Below are 21,765 nucleotides of genomic sequence, written 5' to 3' on the forward strand. Positions count from 1 at the left end.
TTCTGTACTATAGCTTCCACAGTGAAGGGGGGGTAGAGAAAGAGAGAGAGAGAGAGAGAGAGAGAGAGAGAGAGAGAGAGAGAGAGCAATAGCCATTATGGTTGGCAGCCTTCAGCAGGCTTTATCCTCCAAGGTTTGCCTAAAACAGGGGTAGGCAGCCTAAGGCCCATAGGCCGGATGTGGCCCAATTGCCTTCTCAATCCGGCCCGCGGACGGTTCGGGAATCAAGTGTTTTTACATGAGTAGAATGTATGCTTTTATTTAAAATGCATCTCTGGGTTATTTGTGGGGCATAGGAATTTGTTCATCCCTCCACCCCCCCCCAAAATACCATATTTTTCGCCCTATAGGACGCACCGTCCCACAAGGTGCACCTAGTTTTTTGGGGGGGAAACAAAGGGGGGGGAATTATTTTTTTCCCCAGGTGCGGGGCTGGGGTGGGGGAAGCCCGAGCTTCCCCCGACCCCAGCCCCCAAACAGGCAGCTCTCTGCAAGCCGTGGGAGCCCAGCGCCGGGCTCCCGCTGCTTGCGGAGAGGTGCGCGAAGGCTGGACGCGCTGAGCTCAGCGTGTGCAGGCTTCAGTATGCAGGCAACTCTCCGCAAGCAGCGGGAGCCCAGCGCTGGGCACCCGCTGCTTGCGGAGAGGTGCGCGAAGCCTGGAGAGCGAGAGGGGTCAGTGCGCACCGACCCCTCGCACTCCCCAGGCTTCAGCGAAAGCCTGCATTCGTCCCATAGGACGCACACACATTTCTCCTTCATTTTTGGAGGGGAAAAAGTGCGTCCTATAGGGCGAAAAATACGGTAGTCTGGCCCACCACATGGTCTGAGGGACAGTGGACCAGCCCACGGCTGAAAAAGGTTGCTGACCCCTGGTCTAAATTCTCCTTTAAACCATCTGGCTTGGTGGTCGTCGCTGCCTCTTGTGGGAGCAAATTCCATGGTTTTAAATATGTGCTGTGTGAAGAAGTACTTTCTTCTGTCTGTTCTGAATCTCCCAGCATTTAGCTCCATAGGATAGCTACAAGTCTAATGTTATGAGGAAGAAGAACTTGCCTTGATCCACTTTCTCCATGGCATTATCTCACGTGTTTATATTATGTCACCTCTTGTTGTTTAGTCATTTAGTCGTGTCCGACTCTTCGTGACCCCATGTCCTGGACAACTTAGTATTTTCCGCAAACATGGTCACGCCACTGCTCACTCCTAGCTCTAGATTGTTTATGAACAAGTTAAAAGCACAGGTCCAAAAGCCAATCATTGGGGGACTCCACTTTTTACCCCCCTTCGTAGAACCATTCCTGATATACAAGAGTTATTTATTTGATTTATATACCACCCTTCATCTGAAGACCACAGAATGGTTCACAACATAAAAATACAAAATGAAGATGCAAAATACACCATAAAAGCAAACCAAACCAATAACCATCCTTCCACAAGAGGGCCACATCTTATTCCCATGAGTGGTAAGCTTGTAAGAGGTTTGAACCCTCCAAACCATATAGGATAACACATAAAGCCATTTTATTTCACTGCAAACGCAGCCAATACTATGACATAACATGTATAAACAATACAAGAATTCTAACCTATGGTCATTCTACAGTAAGATTTCTCTACCCCTGTCCTTCCCTTCATTATGTTCCTCATTATTTTAGATTTTAAGTTCCTTGGAGTCAGTCATCTAACTTTTTAATGAAACACTTAAATGCACAATGTTACATGTATACTGATGGCACTGCAATAATAGCAGCAGCCAACTATTTAAATGCACAACAGTTAACTAAACATGCATAACATACCATTGTAGTGAAGTGGCTTTGGAAATCCATTGACTATAACAAAAATGATCACAAAAATGATCCCTCAAAATGCTAAGCTGCTTTCCACTGGCACACATAAAAATGATGTGCTCGCTATAGGTGGTAAAGAAAGTCAAAAGGTAAGGAAAGGCATTTCTGCCTTCCCAGCAGGAAATAAGATTTAAAAGGCAAACCTGTTGCTCTGTCTTCATTCGAAGGCAACAGCCAATAATTTCTCTGGAAATTGAGGAGGCGATGGGAAGAATGTTGCAGTTACAATACATCCGTCAATAACTCCTTCCATAAAACTGGAATAGTTCTTCCAAGGTAGAGCAAACAAATCTAGTCATTAAGTTAGGCAACATATTTTACATCAGGAAGTTTTCAAGTCCATCTGTACATCAATAGAATTAAGCGCCACTGCAGTTATGATTATGAAAACACACCTCTTTGTCACAATAGCTTGACAGACTACTGCTTCTCCTCTGAATCAGCAAACCATAGAAAATGTACTGCTCTGCTGCTTCTTCACATTCTAGCCACATTTTTCTCCAGTTGCAGAACAATTTCCTTCAAAGCTGGATCTTCTGCCCAATTGACCTCACTTCCAATAATGAGATTCTGAAACAAAATCAGTTTGTTTAGCTTTTAAAGAAATACCGTATTTTTTGCACCATAACACTCACTTTTTTCCTCCTAGAAAGTAAGGGGAAATGTCTGTGCGTGTTATGGAGGAAATGCCTACGGGTGGCATGCCTACGGATTTTCCTCCTCTAAAAACTACGTGCGTGTTATGGTCGGGTGCGTGTTATAGAGCGAAAAATACGGTACTTCAGATACTTCATGCTCCCAATAGCAAACGGAACTCTCTTCAGGATGTCAGTACTAAAAAAGTAAAAAAAAAAAGTGGGCTGATAAAAGAAAGTGGTCATGCATTGTGCAAGTTATACGTTTGGTCATTCTCCATCTATGCACAGAAATTTTAAAGTTTAATATATTAAACTGTCAATAGATCACAAAATTCCCCAGTAAAAGCAGCTTTCTCATCAGTAAAGTCATTCTTGCTAGCAGAATATAAATTGACTCAATTTATATTTAGTACAGATCAAAATGAGGCAGTTTTACCTGGAAGATGTTTTGAATCAATGTCGTCATCTCAATTTCCTTTTGCAGATTTCTACGGGCCTTCTTCAACATTTCACTCACTTCCATATTGTCCAGTTCCTCTTTTTGTTTCATTTTCATATTATGTATATCTGCCAGTTTGCAATCCATAGCTTGCTTTAGTGCTATTGAATTATGAGGAGAAAAATATGAAACTATGAACTTGATTATTTCCTAAACCCTAGTGCAAGAAGAGGCTTTGTAGTGAGTGATTTATGACATGGTTTTAAAATAAAGAAATACAGTTGTACCTTGGTTGTCGAACACCCTGGAACTCATAAGTTTTGGCTCCCAAACACCGCAAACCTGGCAGTGATTGTTCTGGTTTGCAAACGTTGTTTTGGAACCCGAATTTCCGACAGGGCTTCAGGGGATTCTGATTGGCTGCAGGAGCTTCCTGCAGCCAACCAGAAGCCGCAATCTGGTTTTTGAACATTTTGGAAGTCAAACGGACTTCCGGAACGGATTCCGTTCAAGTTCCAAGGTATGACTGTATGCCTCCATTCCACACACCATGCTTAAACTGTTAGAACTCGAAACATGTAGAGTTTTATCCAATGCTGCTGTTTCATGAGCAGAAAAGACTTCCATCTGACAGAACTTCAATTCCCTTTCCTCCCCCCCCTCCTCCTGCAGCTATCTGCGCACCCTCAAAAGCTGCTCCACAGGGTTGGGGGACCTTCCAGAGCAGATTTATGGGCATGCATAGTATTAATACAACCAATAACGAGCTACAATACACTTAAAGAAGCTACTACAATGCAAGTATTGCATTACAACACTGTTTGTAAAAAGTAGCAAGTCAGCACTGAGTAGTGAACAAAAATCAAAGGTAAGTGATCTTATATAGTAATTGCAAACTTTAGTGGGGAGTGCCTGGCTGTTTAGAAGCAAAATGGACCTGGACCGATGAAAAATCAAGGTACTGGTTTCTACATACTAAGGGGATTCCCGGTGTATGCAGAAGTATATATTAAGTGTGCAAATAAAAACAAGCTCTGCTGATTCTACAAAAACTTAGTTTTGGAATAAAGTGTGTCTTTAAGGCAGGTCTGTGTGAGTGGGAGCAGCCGGGCCCCCTTGCCCTGGGCATTGGAGGGCTAAGCTAGCCAAGGGACCCTCCAGATATGATGTGATGCCATGAGCACCCTGTGGCAGACCGGGGACTTATTGGGTGACACACCCATGGATGTTCATATGCACTGCAAGGCTCTGATAGTAAAATCTGGACCTGCATTACTGCATGCTAGTGTGTAGCGTCAGGTCAGATTAGGTGTTGGCCCGTCTCACGGACAAGCCTCCCGCCCTGGGCTTCAGACAAGCTCTGCGTGGACCTGCATTAAGGTCATAATATGGCTTAAGGTTCTTTTCTAAATGGGATCATGAAAATACAGTCCTACCTCGGGTTGAAGTCGCTTCAAGTTAAGCCTTTTCGGGTTGCGCTCCGTGGTGACCCGGAAGTAACGGAGCGTGTTACATCCAGGTTTTGCCGCTCGCGCATATGCTCAAAATGACGTCACGCGCATGCACGGAAGCGGCGAATCGTGACCTGCGCGCACACACACAGACGGGCAGTCGTGGGTTGCGTTCGCTTCAGGATGTGAACGGGGCTCCAGAACGGATCCCATTTGCATCCTGAGGTACCACTGTATGAGTAAAGCAAGCGGCAGTAATCATCCAGTAAAACCAGAATTGGAGTAGTTAACGGGAAACTTTGTGGGGATGCTTACCTATCTCTGTTATTATTCTTGAATGCCCACAGAAAGAAACCTTAGCACCTGTGTAATTGCACACAATGGTACTGTGATGTGGCCTTTATACTGTTCTTGGGGCAGCTTCCTTACCACACCCCTTTTGCACTAACCACCAGACTGACCATGAGAATTTATAATGTGCACATCCATCATTGGGTGGAATGATGTTTCCAACACACACTCATTTTCATGGCACACCACCTTTATAAGATACAAAAGGGAAACTGATATTTCACTACGGTTAAAAAACTTACATTGTCTTCTCTGCTTAACTGCATTCAATTTTTCTTCCAGTTCACGTGACTGCTATATTAAAAAAGCAGTTCATTAATATATTTTGTAAAAAATATCTACCCTGGTTGTCAGAGTAATACTTGTTGGCATCCGTCTACCTCGAGTGCTCTTCCAGAGGTGAAGTCAAAACATTGGGTTAGCAGCACCAAAGTGACCTCCCTGGGGCATAAGCCTGAGCAGTGCGTATGGAGGTCCTGGGATGCCCAGATGACAAGACCGCCCCCTCTTGGCCTCGCTGATGCCAAAGGAAAGCAGATAAATATATTTGGCACCAACTTGGCTGCAGGAGTTGTCAGAAGGTGGTGTACAAGATGCCATCCAACCACCTTAAAGACTCCTTAGGATTTTCTTCTCCTGAAGATGTCCCACAAAGCAGTAGAGGTTTGGGATCAGTTTTCCTCCTCCTACATGGACTACCTTCTCAGATAAGCCCCATCTGCCCCTCACTTCTCTATACAGCCTGTGCAGAAACCAACTTCTTGAACATTGGACCCACTATTGGTCTCATCCACTCAATCCACTGGAACCCGTCTTCACATATTTGGAAGTCCCTTATTCACTGAGGGTTTAAGACCCATTGTCTCCCCTCACCTGGTTTAGCTGGCCAGTCAAAGCCATTCCCGGGGTGTGGCTACTGTGGCATGCTGACAACTTCTAGGAGCCACAGGTGCAGGGTGGGGACCAAAGGTGGACAAGCTACCCTGAAAAGAGCACAATGTGTCCCCCCCACTACCCCCTGACACCCCAAAGTAATACTGTAACTGTGAATATTAACTTTAGTACTTTTTTTTTAGGAGAAAGGGTAGTATGTAAACACAGTAACTTTTTAAAGTACAGCTACACTTGTATCTACCATGGGTTGCAAATATATCTTTTCTAGACAATGAGTCTTAACGTTTTAACAGAAAGGATACTTGCCTGCTTCAATTTAATTACTGCAGTACTAAGCATCATAATGTGTTTTATAGTCTCCCCGATCAACCTAATGAAAGCATAAACAAATCAGCATGACCCTGAGGCCCATACAATCAAATCAAACTTATATGCAAATGCACTTAAACAGAAGCCTGATGCCCTTCTTCTAAGAAAAGCATATATAGGGACATATAAAGTTGTCTTATGTCAAGGAAGACCACTGGTTCACCTAGCGCAGTACTGTTTACACTGACTGGCAGTGGCTCTTCAGGGTTTCAGATAGGGGACATTCCCAGCAAAGCATGCAAAGCTCTACCACTGAACTACAGCCCTTTCTCTTTGGGATGGGGTGATTTGGAGAGAATATGCAGTGTTGGATTCAGCTGCTTAATTCTTTCCCTGGCTGTGGTTTTCTGCTGCCCTTCCCACATTGTTCTTTTCCCTACAGAGTTTCACATGTGTTTCCCACAGGGGGAGTTGCAGCAGAAAGCAGTGGCCAAAGATTAAGCAGCCCCCATACTGCTATTTCTCTCCAAATCATCCCATCCCAAAGTGGCTGGTATTTTTGTTGTGCATTTTGTGTGTAGCATTTAATTTGGTCCTTAGTTTACACCAGGGCTGCGAAACTCTTGAGTCTTCCAGGTGTTGGCCAATTCCCATCAACCGGGATGGCCGATAGTCAGGGATTATGGAAAATATATTTTGGACTCTTGGTTAAGACTTTATTGACACATTTCCCCTGCAATATGACCCAGCCTTGTATGTTTTACTGAACATAACATACAGTTTTATTATGTATATTATATTATATTATATTATATTATATTATATTATATTATATTATATTATATTATATTATATTATATTATATTATATTATATTATATCATACTGAGTTTCTTGCTTTGGTGCCTAGATATCTTTATGTTGAGTGGTGTAGAAACTGATAAGTAAACAAACAAACAAACAAACAAACAAACAAACAAACAAACGTAGTCTAACATCATCTGGAGGGCCACAGATTCCCCACCCTTGGTTTAAATCTATTCACAGACACAATTTAAGTGAAGGCAGTTTGACTTCAATCCACTTTTCTCTAACAAAAAGAGTTGAAAACTGCCTGCACCAGATCAGGTCTAAAAGCCAGGTGATGGGGGTATTTCTAATGGCCAAATATTCATATATCAATAGATCTGTCTTTGGCTTTTACTAGTACTTCTATGTGTGCATTATGCCAGCTAAGCATGCAACACACCTGGGCATCAAGATATTAATCTGCAGCTGCAACAAGTTGCAAGCAGTGAAAAACAACAACAAAAAGCAGTATTTAGAGAAAAAGTCTCAAAAGTACATGTTATGGCACCAGCACCTGTGCGTTGTAATGCAGATTTGGTCAAGTTCCTATGAAGCAAAGGGGCTGGAGCCATTTAAAAACCAGGGTGGGGACAACAGCATGCTAGACCGCCCACTTTTTATTGTCCATGTTTTCCCCTCTTCAGCTGTTTTCTTCCTAGGGGAGTTACTTTCACTGTTATGATTTCCCTGTGAGAAACTGCCAAAACATGTTATGGGGAGGTAAATGACATAGGTGCTTACTCTAAGTGGACGCTGCCCAACAAACAAACAAACAACCAAAAACAAAAGCAGCAGCTGCCTTCTACAAAAATCAGCAACAGCACAATTCTGAGGAAGAGGTTTGCTGAGATCACAGCTAATTTTAACCTGATTCTAGTTTTAAACTGTATCCCAGTTGTAGTTAAATGGAACCACAGTATGAGAATTTTACAAAGGACTAAAATAGGGCATTGCAACAGCTGATTTAAACCAACTATAAGGGACTATAAATTTCATCTAGGACTATCAGTTGTCTAACCAGAGTGCCTTTCTGAAATATTCTATTATCCACAGAAGCAGCATTTGCATATCAATTCCATAGTCATTAAACAAGCTACAAATACTCTTGTCAGTTAAATAATTCAGTTTAAATAACTCCTTGGACTTTCAAATCCCCTTACTTTAAGTTGTCATCATTGTTCCTCAGCTTGGCTCTAAGTGCATCATTTACTTGCAACCTATACAGTTAAAAAGAAGAAGAAAAGTAAGATGTGTTCTGAGGAAATGCATGACAGTATGTCTAGGACATTCATAGAAGAAATAAGAACTGGATTCTAAGAATTTTTTTCTGCTTTCATATACACATTTCCATGAACAAATGATGCACCATAACTTACTGGCTAAACATTACAGATCACATCAGAGTATTTCAAAGATCAAGATGTATATAAAACTTTGTATAGTAAGGAAGCTTGTGTTTGTATTTCTGAGGAAATTCCAATAATATATTTTATTTCAGTTAGTGGTTAAGCTGTTTCATGTGCTAAATGTCATAGGTTTTATTTATATATTCACTAAACCATTAAACCATTTTAAAAAAAGGAAACACATATATGAAGTTCAGTAGAAGGCAGCTGCAGAATAAAAAGTTGTCTAATGCTCAATTTTGTAAAGCATAAAAATTACTATTAAGTAATTTCATATATGTAACTTTGCTGCACAGTCAAGCACTGAGTTGGATCCACAAGCCCATTAATTTCAGTGGATCTTAATTCCACATAACATTTGCTGGATTGTGACTTGGATTTTTTAACTTCCATGTGGTAAGAATCAGACCAAACAAGCCATCCCTGTGGTAACAGACACAGTATATTTTCAATTCCTGCAGTCTACATTAGTTCTTCATTCATGTCCTATGTTATACTTCAACTTTTCAGAAAGATTGAATCTTTACCTTTGTAATGCCAAAGTTTTGTGTCTGTGTGATAGCTTCACTTCTTCCAATTCCCCTTCCAAGTCTTCTATTGTACTAAGAGCAAAAGAAAACTCAGGTAAACAGAAACCAAGGATCAAGTGATCTGAAACGTATATTTCTTAGAAGGTGATTCTTCTATCAAACTTTTCTAATTGGAGAAGTTTTTAACGCATTTTCCTAGTTATTGATGTTTGAAAAGCAATATTGCTCTGCTCAGATATTGGTTCTTACTCTTTCTGCAAGTTGCATTGGGAACTTGGAGATGTAGAACAGCAAGTAGATATGTAATGCTAAAATGATTCATATGATGATATCTGCTCCTCCTCCGCATTTAATGTAACATCTGTGTTGCCAGCATTATTGGGTGGGAAAGCTTTCTGAGACCATGCCGCACAAGCACGTAACTTGTAATTGGATGCAGCATTCAGCATACAGATTTCAACTTTCATTGAGAAATTAATCCAGTTTCTAGACCCCAAGGCTATGAAAAAAGGTTGGTGTGTGGACAATACAGGGGAAGGGATTGAGCAGAATTCCCCAGACAGGCAGTGGAGTATTAAGACCATGGACAGCTTGTTGCTCTTCTTGATTACAAGGGGCAAACATACAAAATATGCAGACAACCATTTACACAATTTAAACTGGTCACAGAACTTCCAGTTTATTTTTTTTAACATGGTCTGAGCACAATGAACAAAACCACAACAAGCCGCTTATCCCATTTACCTTGCTTTCACACACATTCCCTTGGAGATACATCCCACTAAAATAAGTAGTTTACTTTCAACTATGTCTGTTAAGGATAAACAATTTTAAAACTAGCCATTTAAACTCAGAAGCATAAAGATATTTTAGACACTTTTAAACACAAGCCTGATAGTTTATAAATACAACATTTTCAGTTATTTTGTTAAATCACAGATAATTCTGCAAATAGAAATGAACTAGAATATGCAACGTGTAAAGAGATACAAGTTAATGCTTCATACCCATGTCCTCCTTACAAACATAACATTGCCGTTAGCCCTTTGCCCTTAGCACAAAAGTAAGTTTTTGCTTGTTTGAACTGTACGTGGCGGGGGGGGGGGGGACATGGAAACATCATAGTAGCATATTCATTAATAAGTTATGATGACATACCACAGAATGGCCTTTTCATCAATAACTTGATCCGTAATGATTTCTTCATCTGTCACATAAAAGATGAATATGTTAGAAGTAACTGAAAAACACTCCCCCCCCCCAAGAGGAACATGCTAATAGTATAGTAAGTTTCAAAACACCATTTCATAAGATTATAAAGAGAAATAAAGTCCTCAAGAGACTTCATCCGGGAATTTACTTTCTAAACAAGGGCTTATCAAATAACTTTACCTGTTTGTACTGTGTTTTTTATTTAGCAATATATAAACATAAGAAAGTTTTTATTTTTCACAATGGTAGTCACACACTTACTTGCATTAACTGTTGCATTATATTCCAAAAGTTGTTGCTTTATTTGTTCTCTTACTCTACAAAGTAAAAAACAAATTGACAGAAAAAAATCAAGAGAGTGGATCTGGTAGTAGTTTACAGAAAATTTATCTTGTTCACATATGAATTAATAGCATCCACCTTTTATCTGATACTGAAATCAAAGACAGTAGCATTCTGATCAGCATTTTAAAGGAGGAGCTGGGTATGTCTTTAGAAAGACCCAATCTTCAGATGAAGGGCAATATACAAATTTAATAATAATAAAAAATTAACATCCCAAAATAATCTTGCTTCTACCATTACCACAACCTTGGATTCCAGAAGAAATCAGCCATGGCACTCTCTCTGCCATTGCAGCCTGCAGCCTCTCTCCCAACTTCTCATTCACATAACTGAATTTTCAACTATGGCCTTTTACTTTGACCTATGGTAACTAATCAGGGAGGGAGGCCTACCCATTTGGCCTCTGGCACAGAGCCATTTCCTTTGTTCTCTTAATGAATCATAATTAGCTGGCCTGGGCTCAAGCATAGCATACCACTTGAAACTTATAACCTATAATGCGAGGGTGTGTGGGTGCCATTGAGGTTGGTCTGGAAGCTGCGGCTAATGCAAAACACAATGGCTCAACTATCTGTAATGTCAATACAGCTGGACAAAGCCCAATATAGCCTGGAACCATAATTCCTAAAATATACCGAAATCTTATCCCTTTATGCCCAACCTATGACTGTACTCTGAAGGAGAGTGTTTGTTACAGATAACATATCCTCAGGAGGCCTGCTCCATGCAGTGTAGAAATTGGGGCTTTAGTGTGGCAGCACCTACTCTTTGGAACTCCCTCCCACTGCGTATCAGATGCTGCCTCTATAGTCTTTTGAAGACTTTTCTTTTCCCACGAGCCTCTTAAGGGTAGATTTTTGTTTTGGTTTGGACCCGAAGTTGTTTTTTTATGCATGTTTTCACCGTTAAATAGCTTCAGGACTTTTTTTATTTCAGAAGCAAGAAATAAAAGCCACAGAATAATAAAGTTGGACAGGATCCTGAGGGTCATCTAGTCCAACCCGCTGCAAGGCAGGAATCCTGCCCACAGCTCAAACCACTAACCTTCTGGTTAACAGCCAGATGCACAGACCCATTGCACAGACCCGGGGACTTTAACAAATAACTAAATATGCACAATTAAGGTTTACATGCTTCCAATGCATTTCTTTCTAAATAATGTTATAGAGGTGGCATAGAAATTCAAATCCACCGTGATTTTTAACAGCAAATGCGGCAGTTTGGAGGGTGTGTGTGTTTGTGCGTGGGTGTTTGTAGAGAGGGCAGGGGTGCCAATATTTTTTGGGGGGAGGCATAATCGATCACACGACGTGGCGCACGTTCACTCTTTGAATGGCAATGCCCATCAACTTGGGGGGGCGGCCCCTTCAAATATTTTATGGGGGAGCGAAGGGCGTTGGCTCCTATATGAGGGAGTGTGAGGGTTTCTCTGTGTGTTGAGACACCAATACCCAGAGAGGGCCTGACCTTAAAAGCGACACCAGGTCCAGCTTCTCCTGCCCCTCCTCGCCCACGAGCCTTCGGGCTTCTTCGGACGTCTCTTCAACGAAGCCCTCGAGAGGAGCCGCCGCCGCCGCGCCCTCCCTTGTTTCCATCGCAAGCCAGGCCCGCTTCCCTCGCGCAACTCCCTCCCTCCCCTCTGTTTCAAAAGGCCCGCCGCCGCAGCCTTACGTCACGGTCCCGAGGGAGCGCGGCGATCGATTGCTCCAGCCTGAGATAAGCCGCACTCCCAGCTCCGAACGAAATCCGAAGACGCTCTACCTTCCGGCCTGGTGGGCCACGCCTCCCAGCTGCGATGGGCGTGCCGAAGAAAGCTCCTCTTCAAGGGGGCGGGGCGTCAAGTGCGTGGAGCCGCCTTTGGACCCTGCAGGTGGATAGTTTTTTTCGTGGTCCATCATTTTATTAATTATTATTACTACTACTACAGCGTTAGGTCCTCTCTCGCGCAGACACCCATAATAAAACAAAGAAAAATGGATAAAGGAGGGCGGTTATAAACCAACTAAAACAAGGGGCGGGGCTTTAGGCCGCAATCCTGAACACATTTACACCTTGCATTTGGCGGAACTGGTGAATTTAGGCTTGCAGTGTTAGGATGAAAAAATAAAAAATTGTCCAGTAGCACCTTATGGACCAACTAAGTTTGTTCTGGGTACAGTGGTACCTTGGGTTACAGACGCTTCAGGTTAGACTCTGCTAACCCAGAAATAGTACTTCAGGTTAAGAACTTTGCTTCAGGATGAGAACTGAAATCGTGCAGCGGCGGCAGCAGGAGGCCCTATTAGCTAAAGTGGTGCTTCAGGTTAAGAACAGACCTCCGGAACGAATTAAGTACTTAACCCGAGGTACCACTGTGTGAGCTTTCATGTGCATGCACACTTCAGATACAGTGAAGCAGAAGTCACCAGACCTCTATATTCTTTGGTGATCAATCCTAGCTGAGTAAGATTGTCTTCCATATACACGGTTTTAACAATGAGTCCTTAAGTGATTGTGGAGGCCAATTCTGGATCCACACGTCCTTCCACAGTGGGGATGTTGGTTTCCGGGCAGGAGTTGATCATGATATGGATTTGCCAAGCGTTGACCTATACATAAGGGTAGGGTGATCGCTGGAGAATTGATGCTTTTGAATTGTGGTGCTGGAGGAAACTCTTGAGAGTCCCATGGACTGCAAAAAGATCAAACCTATTCATTCTGAAGGAAATCAGCCCTGAGTGCTCACTGGAAGCACAGATCGTGAAGCTGAGGCTCAAGTACTTTAGCCACCTCATGAGAAACAGCCAGTTACTTAGTAGGATTTAAACAGAAGCAGAATGGGCTCACTAGAGCTCACTATACAATAGCACCTGCCAAGACTGACCTATATCATAGGTGACCATGTTCATTGTAGTCATTACATTGGTTGGCTTTAACAACAGCTGCAGCTATCTTGCTTTTAAACAAATTACTGTGTGCCATACCCTCCCTTTTGCCTGATTGAACTGGAAATATTTCCAGTCCAGCAGTGTAATTGCAGTAGTGCTCTTCCCAAGACCTAGCAAATTTGTGACCATGAATCCTTACTAGCATGCTTGAGTTGCTGTGAACATCAGAATAAAGATTTTTCCTCCCACCACACCCAACTGCAGGAATAGCACACATGTTGCACCTGGCTCAGATAAATTGAAGTCACTCAAAATGATTGCACCAATTCAGATAGGCTGCCATTTCCCATCCTTTTCAGCATGGCTTGGTACTTTTAAAGTGACAGAACCTACTAAAGTTGACTAGCTTCAGGCTAACCTTCCCCAATCGAGTTGTTTTATTAAACTTTCACCAGACTCTGGAAGCTACAGTATGAAACACCCCAAGCAATTAATTATAAATTCAAATAATTATAAATTCAAATAATAAAAACTATGGTATATCTCACCTGTCCTCTCCAGAAAACCCAATTTGTAAGGCCTGAGCTGACAGCTATAATTTCTCTATAGCCCTTTTTTGCATTAGCTAAAACAATGTTAATTTAAAAGTGTGTTCTGTTTCCTTCAGAATTGCTTCTGCAACAAATATTGAAGTTTAAAAATTACACTAATAGGAGGGAAGGAAGGCCTTACATTCCAGGTATCAGAGACTGATCTACACATCAAGTAGTCATGGCTCATTTTATGTTCCATGTACCTGTGATTACATTTGATTTCCACTTGTGTCCAAACAGCAGCTTGGCCATCCTAACAAGAGTGGCTACAGGACAGCAATAAAATAGACTTTAACAGAACAGGAAGAGTTCTTGACTATTAGAAGTTGCTCTTACAACTTTGAGAAGCCAAAGATTTATAGCTTATTTAAAATTATAGGCTGCCTTTGTGAATCTCACTAGCTAATCTGCAATTCAGGAATTTCAATTAGACCATGACAAGGAGGTTAAAGTAAAAAAGAAGTTTATTAAAACTTTTATAACCACTATATTTATAATATACACACACTTAAGTAGCAACACACGGTGTCAACTTTGTCCAACAGTTAAATTAGGTTTATTTCGAGAATGGTTTAGCCAGATCCTTTATGACTGCAGAGTTCAGTGCTGGAAGGGTGCTGATCTTGGCATGCTTGCTGGTGGCATATTTGTTCTTGACAGTCTGCGGAGAGATTGATCAATAGTTAATAATTTTTGCACCATTGTAGAGTCAACCATATCACTACATATTAGCATAACCAAAACACACCTGTGCTTAATCACACTATGAGCTATAAACCTCATTTAGTAGCAAGTTAGGACTTACATGTAACCAGACACACAGTGGCATGGTTTTTGCTTACCAGATGCTTTGCATTGCCTCTGTTTACCAACATCACATTCTTTGCCATATGCTGCATAACAGGAATAAGATCAGTCTCGGTATATTGCATGTAGTGTTGTAGAGCTGTTGTCTAAGAGCAAGAAGTTAAGCATTAGAAATCCTTCTGAGTAACACTTGAAGGTCATGGCAGAGCTCAGAATGCCCTATGAACCTCCTCTGCACTTGGATCTAGAGACCCTGGCACACATAACGGCATGCTTAAGGCTACCTAGAGGCTTTGTAGCAGAGGCAAGTTTTGAGGCAGATCTTCCAGGGTCACAGCTGATTCTCCAAGCCACTCTGCTCTAGCAATTCTAGCTCACACATGGGAATGAAAGTCATGGAAACAAATACCCAAAGTCATTTTTGGTATTTAGTGGAGGTGAAAAGCGTAGTCTTTTTAACCTTACAAATTTCAGGCTATGTCTGGGCTTAGTTACTTACCCATTCTCCCTCTTCAAGTATTTTAGTAGATAGGCAAAAGGCCGCAGCAGCAATTTGAGAGGGAGGGTAGTGTGCCATGTCATAATCCACCAGTGAGAGCTCCATCAGGTATTTTGCAAGTGTGTGTTGCTGTACATCGGCCTGGAATAGTTAGGGTAAGATAGTGTTTATCGCCAACGAACCCTGAAGATCAACAAGGAAGACTGTGCCTTGCATGACATTTCTGCCTATCTGAAGAACTGAATCAAAAGGTTGTGCCTTCACAGCTACACACAGTTAAGACAAAGCAAAATGTTGAGCTTTTTACAGCTTTTTCAGGACAAAACAACCTAACTCCATGGCCAATTTTAAATTTGCCAGGCTCCATTTTGAACCACAAATGCTCATAAAAGTAGTGATAGCCATTTCTGCTTTCCCCAAGTTTGTGTCTTTCAGTTGTTTTGGCCCAACTCCCAACAGTCATGCTGGCTGCAGCCAATGGGTCTCACCCACTTGGAAGGAACCAGGTTGGAAAAGACTGGCCTACTGGTAGGATACTGAATACAACTCCTCACGCCAAAAGGAGACATTTTAGGATTCCAACACACATATTCCATTTTAGGATCTTCCTACACACATATTTGACTCAGGAGTGTCATACTGTGACCTAGGGAGATTGGCATCCCCTTAAACAGCATTACCTCTCCAATTTTTGATGCCCTCCGTAGGAAATGCAGTGGAAGAGGACGACCAAGATTGAAGTCCAGTGATCTCAGGATCTTCATCTCCATTTGCCTAATCTGCACGTTGGTGTAGGTGTTATCTGTCACAAAGGCAAAGTCGCCGATTTCTGGAGGGTACATTTCTTCGTATTTGCTGGCAACGAACATGGCTGTTACACCAACCAGCTGCAGCATCCTCTTATGAACTTTGTTGTTCTGCAATAGAAACAACCGTTAGCCAAACTGGCTAATAACAATATTGGGGAAGACCACTTACTCCCAAAGCGGACACACGCTTCACAGGAAGGAATATTTATGCACTTGTTCCACTGCAAGTTCAATGGTCAACTTCGTGGACTGATAAGGCACCTCCAGTCTAGCTACCCTAGGAGAGCTGTGTAGTATGCAGCTTTCAATTTAAAAGGAAAGTGCATTGTTCCATGTATGATGAAATTCATACATGGGCGTGGGAAACATTGTGATGCAATGTATTGCCTCCATAAAATGCAGCTAAGCCCCTCTGCCTTCTGTGTCCCCGCAGAATCTTAAGGAAAGACAGCTGCAAACAGGCCAAAAAAGAAAAGTGTTGCCATGCTGCTCTTACCTGCATAAAGCGATCAATAATGGCAACAGTCATGTACATAGTCTCTTGCAGGAGTTTGAATTTCATCTGGACCTGCACAAGCCAGTCAATTAGGACTGCCCGCATGTTCCCAGTAATTTCCTGGCCTGCCAAGTAGTTTGGTCTCACTGACTGCTGAGCCTGTGAAGAAAACAACAGATGTCAAATCATGTTTACCCGCACAAATGAAAAGAAAGGCAGCCTTGTTGCAGCTGAAGCTGACATGTCGCCACCACTCATTGCTTTTGAACTAGCAAGTTCCTTGCCCCCAATTTTATAAACTGAGTTTGGACTCCATTGATATTTTGCAAGCACAGCAAGGGCACACAAAGAGCAAGACCCCTAGCTGCTGCTGCTGTCATTTTGGGGGGCACCTGCTGTGCACTAACTTAAGTAGTGACATTTCCTAGTTAACTTAGATTTGGAAGTACCCTCAATTTCCAGAGGCATGCATCAGGCTTGCCTTAGCTACTTGAACCAACCTCAAGATCTCTCAGGTAGTTGTAGATATCCTTCACATATTCGCTGCAAAGGTTTGGATCTGAAGCATCATCTGTATCAATGTCTTTCACTTCAAGCAGAACATCTGAAAAGGCCTGGCACAGTATTTCCTCTGCTGGCGCACAACCAGAAGTCTCCATTGGGCTGGGGGATGGAGACTCCAACTGTTGAAGAGAGGTTTTCACTTATTAATATCTGAGCTGCAACACTACATGTCTCCTTGGATTGTGGAACTCATGGCAGCATACATGGGACTGCAACTGGGCTCCTAATTCAGGACTCAGACCTGTTTAGCTTCAGCAAGGTGGCTGCATCATGAGTCCTCTGACCACTCTCTATAGATTGGTAGGCAAAAGGTATATGTGGTCTCTGTATAACTGCCCATTTACAGTACAAGTCAACTGCAGGTCTCTGCTGCATCCATGTCAGGGTTAGGGGAATCTCAGGCCTAGAGGCCAAATGTGGCCTATTGGTCTTTAGAATTTCCTGATCACACGTCTTAAAGGCCCTGATTTGCTCAAGTGTTTTTGTCTGGCTGGAATGTGTCCTAGAACTATTTTGCCTGTTGTCTGGGGAGGAGTGTGTGTGTAAGGCACCCTATAGTGCAAAGGTAAATTTCTCATTTGTTGCTCTGCCCATATGGCCCACAAATGCTGACCAGAAGGGAAATGCCAGACTCCTGATCAATATTTTGTATAAGAGCATTGCATGGGATGCAGAGCTACTTGTGTGTTACTGACCCAGGTGTAATCATGATGCTAATGGACATAGAAGCATAAAGGGATCCAGTAGTCCATACCCAGGCTGCAGGAAAAACTAAGCTATAGCCCAAAAGGGGTGGGAAATAACAGTAGTAGTAGTGTGGGAGGTCAGACGCAAGTGCTAAGGATTCAAAGATCCACCTTAAGTCAGATACTGGATTGAGTATTGGACTTACAACCAAAGGGATTGCAGCTAAAGATTCAAAAGCCCATTGTAATAGACATGGTTTGTCTCACGTTTCTGCATCTAGGGAGGGAATCCACAATACTATATTCACAGAGTTGATTTTAAGAGAAAATCAGTATTAATTTGGCAGCAGGAAATACCCAGTGGTGTTTTGGAGACCACTGAACACACACTTCGCAAGCCCTGGAAGAAAGTTGTTTGCCATTAAAGTAAATTGTTCAGACAGCCTTAAGCTTGACAATGTAGCCCACCCAGGGGCTAAAACCCAAGCCTCAGTATGCAGACGGCCAATTATTGCCAAGGGTAGCTAATGAATGCTCAAAAATAGCAGTTTCAATATCAAGAGACAACACATACTTATATAGCATATGTGTACAACATATATAGCAAAAATGTTATTCATAATCCTTCACCCCCATGCCCCACCCAACCATAAAGCTAGGCCTATCATTTGCAAGTCATTTGATACCTTAACGGGTTCAAGGATGGGTTTTTCTTCCTTCACAGATTCATTTGGCTGTTCAGTAGGCCTTGTGACTTTTTGAGTTGTAACTTTGTCCAAAATGGCAGGTTTCAGTATTTCCTGGGCGAGGGAATAGAAGTGGGTAGAGGGAGGAATCATTGCAGTAGCCCTGATAGTTCCCAATGTTAAGCTCTACTTGGAAGGGGGGGAGGGAGGGGACACTTACCTTTTTCATTACAGCCTTGGCTTTTGCTTCACATGCCTTGTTGCCAATGTCCCCCAAGGCAGTCCTAGGCCTCAAGCCGGGTCTGGCACCATCGCCTCCCCGCTTGGTTGCCATTACAGCCTTGATTTTGTTCTCTGCATTGATCTTTGTGTTCTGCAGGAAGGAGGAAGACCCCGTTTAAGTACCTCTCTGTTTCACAAACACAAGAAAGCATTTGCACAGCTTTATGATAAAGCTAGGATGGGAAGGAATAAGAGTTCTGAACCTTACAAGCTTCCCTACCTTAAAGCCCTCCTCCTATCAATGTTGATGAGACACAGTACTAATTAAGCAGAAGTCTTAGCCAATTCACAACTGGTAAAACTCAACAAGCCAGGGCAACGCCCAACTCCCCCCCCCCCAAAAAAAATGGGTCTGGGAACCGATTCACTAATTCTGGTAGGCAGAAAAAACTCGACACAGCAGTATAATTCCGTTTTTCAAATGGCAATTAGCAGTTACTAGCACCACCGCCCCTTACTTCCTGTGAAACAGAAACTTATGCACGTTTCCTCGGGAGTAAGCCCCATTCATACGCCTGCATAGGACTGCAGCCTTAAGTTTGCCACCTCCTGCAAAAAAGAGGGCGCAGCAGGAAGACTGAAAAACAAAAAAATTCTCCCCTTCCAAAAGCCCCTTTCCTACCCGGGTGACCCGCAAAGCCATGATCCAGACTCGGTCTGCGCAACACGAGATGTTAATCCGAACCAGTCGCCTCTGCTCCCAGCAAACTCCCAGCGGCCGATTCCTGCTGCGCACGAGTCCGACGGCCGCCCCACCTACCGCCGCAAGTTTAAAACTCGCACCAGGCTGCGCTCATTGGCTGCCTCTCTCGGCGTCCGCCGCTTCTCATTGGCCGTGCGGCGTTACACCCTGAATGCGTTTCTACGGCTACAAGGAGGATGACTTCGAGCGTTCGAAAAGGGGGGCGTGGCGAGAAGATGCGGAAGGTCACGTGGAAAGGATGGCTCGCTTTCAGTTTGGGAGCTCAGCTGGTGGACGAGGGAGAATAAATAGGTGGAGCCGTTTGCTTCTCATCTAGAAAAGTACCTCCCGGCTATCAAGAAACCAATCCAGACTATTATAATTCTCCTTATAGGACTGTGTTTCTGAGTTGTACGTCCTCTCCCGCTTGCTTACGTGCGCCGGATTTTGAACTCCCATTGGTCCATATATATTTTTTTACAAAAATAAGTTGGGTAAAGCCGAGCGCATTGCACAAGAATATTTTGGACCACAACGGCTTTCCAGACCCACTTCTAATTTTAATAGCGTCACCATAGGAAGGAATGCATCAGCCGCAGGTTTTCCCTACCCTATGCTGGGAAATGTACGCTGATTGAATCTTTGTTTGTCATACAAGCGTTGAAAAGGATAAGGAATAAATCCCTTAGGACTAGGCAAGCGTAGAGGAAAAACGAGGATAGGCTGAGGTCTCTGGCTCACCTCTGCCATGAATTCAGTGGGTAGCCTTTAACAAGCATTAGCATCTTTGCCTCAGCCCCTACCCTAACACTGCAATATGGGGACAGTAACATACATTGCAGGATTATTGTAAGAATTACATCAATATACTGCATCTGTAGTGCATCAAACACTTAAAAGTGCTATATAAATGCTGTTAACAATTTTCCTTCCTCCCCAAAACTGAACAGTCTCACAGTGGTACCTCGGGTTACATACGCTTCAGGTTACCTACTCCGCTAATCCAGAAATAATGCTTCAGGTTAAGAACTTTGCTTCAGGATGAGAACAGAAATCGTGCTCCGGCGGCGCGGCGGCAGCAGGAGGCCCCATTAGCTAAAGTGGTGCTTCAGGTTAAGAACAGTTTCAGGTTAAGAATGGATGTCCGGAACGAATTAAGTTCTTAACCAGAGGTACCACTGTATAAAGTATTTGGGGTGACAGCTGTATTATACAGTCCTGGTTACATTGTAGCTATTAACATTTATGTCACTTCCTCCAAGGAACTCAGTCAGCATGTCATAGCCACTGAGCATGCTCAGTCCGTCCTGTTTTAGGGTTTCTCCCCTACCGATTTTTAAAAGTTGTTACAGCCTTCATGGTCAGAGGCCATGAATTGTTACAGCTTTCATGATAAGTATGTTTCTGGATACTAATTGGTGGAAAGCACAGGAGAGGAGAGTACTCTTGTGCGCTGGTGATGATGATGGAAAATGAAATCAAGCAGGAAATGTTGCAGCAACCTGTATTTTCAGTTACCCTCACATGTACCAAGTAAATGTGATCCTATCACAAAGAGGTAAAATTTCTAGATATCCGAAATAACCAGGCCCTAGAATAGTTTGCTCATGGAAGTGAGGAGAGGGTCAGTAACACTGAACATAATCTTAAGTGGTGTGATGTTGAATGAACTGAGAACAGCAAGCACAGTACCATTGAATTCTACATGTACGGAAGTGAGCAATTACCCCAAAAGTCCACATTTCACTTCCAAAGAGGGAGCTTCCCCAAAAGACTGATAAAAGTCAACAGTGCCAAATCTCTCCTGAATACTTGAGGGTTTCAAAACCACAATAATAGAAATATAGTCAAAATATACAACATAGATCAAGGCCAAGAGGATGCCAGTGTGGTAAACAAGCAAAGTCTAGGAAGCTACTAGAAGGCGGCTTCCTTCAGAAAATGGAAGTCTTGTCCAAATGGAAATAAAAAAGCACAAATTTTGGCAAAAGAAACACAGCAGACTATAAGGGGTGCAAAAAAAAAAAGGTTTCTTGATTTATCTGTCTCTAGAATGGAATCAAATATATACTAAAGGAGGAAAACTGCAGATAAATCTTTAATCTCTCTTCACTACAGAATCCCTATGCCTGAACCAACTCTCTCAAGGAGGAACTGAGGCAAATAGTGCTGACAAGAGATGAAGTCCTGGGCATTATGTATGTATTTTTATATCAGACCCTTCCTCCAAAGGAAGCCCAGGGCTATTGAATTAAAAACAAAACAAATATATATATCTATTACCAGGTCCAAATAGTATCCATCCATGAGTTACTGAATAACTCAAATGTGAAATTGCTGCTTTTCTAACAAAAAATATGTAACTTGTCCCTAAGGTCAGCCTCCATACCAGAGAGCTGAAAAGTAATCAATGTGACACCAATCTTTAAAAAAAGTATCCAGGTGGATTCAGAAAAGTACAAGGTTAGCTTAAGGTCTGTTCTCAGAAACTGGTGAAAAGCATTATTAAAGACAGAAT

The 21,765-nt window shown here is 42.5% G+C and overlaps 2 protein-coding genes across 3 annotated transcripts; both read right to left on the minus strand.

The window, feature by feature from the left end:
* Positions 1 to 1,299: 1,299 nt before the first annotated feature.
* CENPH (centromere protein H) lies at positions 1,300 to 12,002 on the minus strand. Its single transcript, XM_083465579.1, has 9 exons — positions 11,744 to 12,002; positions 10,193 to 10,248; positions 9,878 to 9,926; positions 8,717 to 8,791; positions 7,944 to 8,000; positions 5,933 to 5,996; positions 4,975 to 5,026; positions 2,928 to 3,091; positions 1,300 to 2,423 (listed from the first exon to the last, which is right to left on the minus strand). The coding sequence occupies exons 1-9, from the start codon at positions 11,869 to 11,871 to the stop codon at positions 2,331 to 2,333; spliced, it is 738 nt and encodes a 245-aa protein (XP_083321705.1). The 5' UTR covers positions 11,872 to 12,002; the 3' UTR covers positions 1,300 to 2,330.
* Positions 12,003 to 14,182: 2,180 nt separating this feature from the next.
* On the minus strand, positions 14,183 to 19,343 carry CCNB1 (cyclin B1). Of its 2 annotated transcripts, XM_083465595.1 has the most exons (9): positions 19,188 to 19,343; positions 18,504 to 18,656; positions 18,284 to 18,397; positions 16,848 to 17,030; positions 16,348 to 16,506; positions 15,723 to 15,959; positions 15,043 to 15,183; positions 14,579 to 14,689; positions 14,183 to 14,397 (listed from the first exon to the last, which is right to left on the minus strand). In XM_083465595.1, the coding sequence occupies exons 1-9, from the start codon at positions 19,206 to 19,208 to the stop codon at positions 14,293 to 14,295; spliced, it is 1,224 nt and encodes a 407-aa protein (XP_083321721.1). In that variant the 5' UTR covers positions 19,209 to 19,343; the 3' UTR covers positions 14,183 to 14,292. The 2 variants fall into 2 exon arrangements, with proteins under 2 accessions (XP_083321721.1, XP_083321722.1); XM_083465596.1 differs by lacking the exon at positions 15,043 to 15,183 and having other exon boundaries at positions 19,188 to 19,342.
* Between the last annotated feature and the right edge of the window lie 2,422 nt (positions 19,344 to 21,765).

Source organism: Podarcis liolepis, assembly GCF_965112155.1.
Source record: "Podarcis liolepis genome assembly, chromosome: 11".
Taxonomy (NCBI): Eukaryota; Metazoa; Chordata; class Lepidosauria; order Squamata; family Lacertidae; genus Podarcis; species Podarcis liolepis.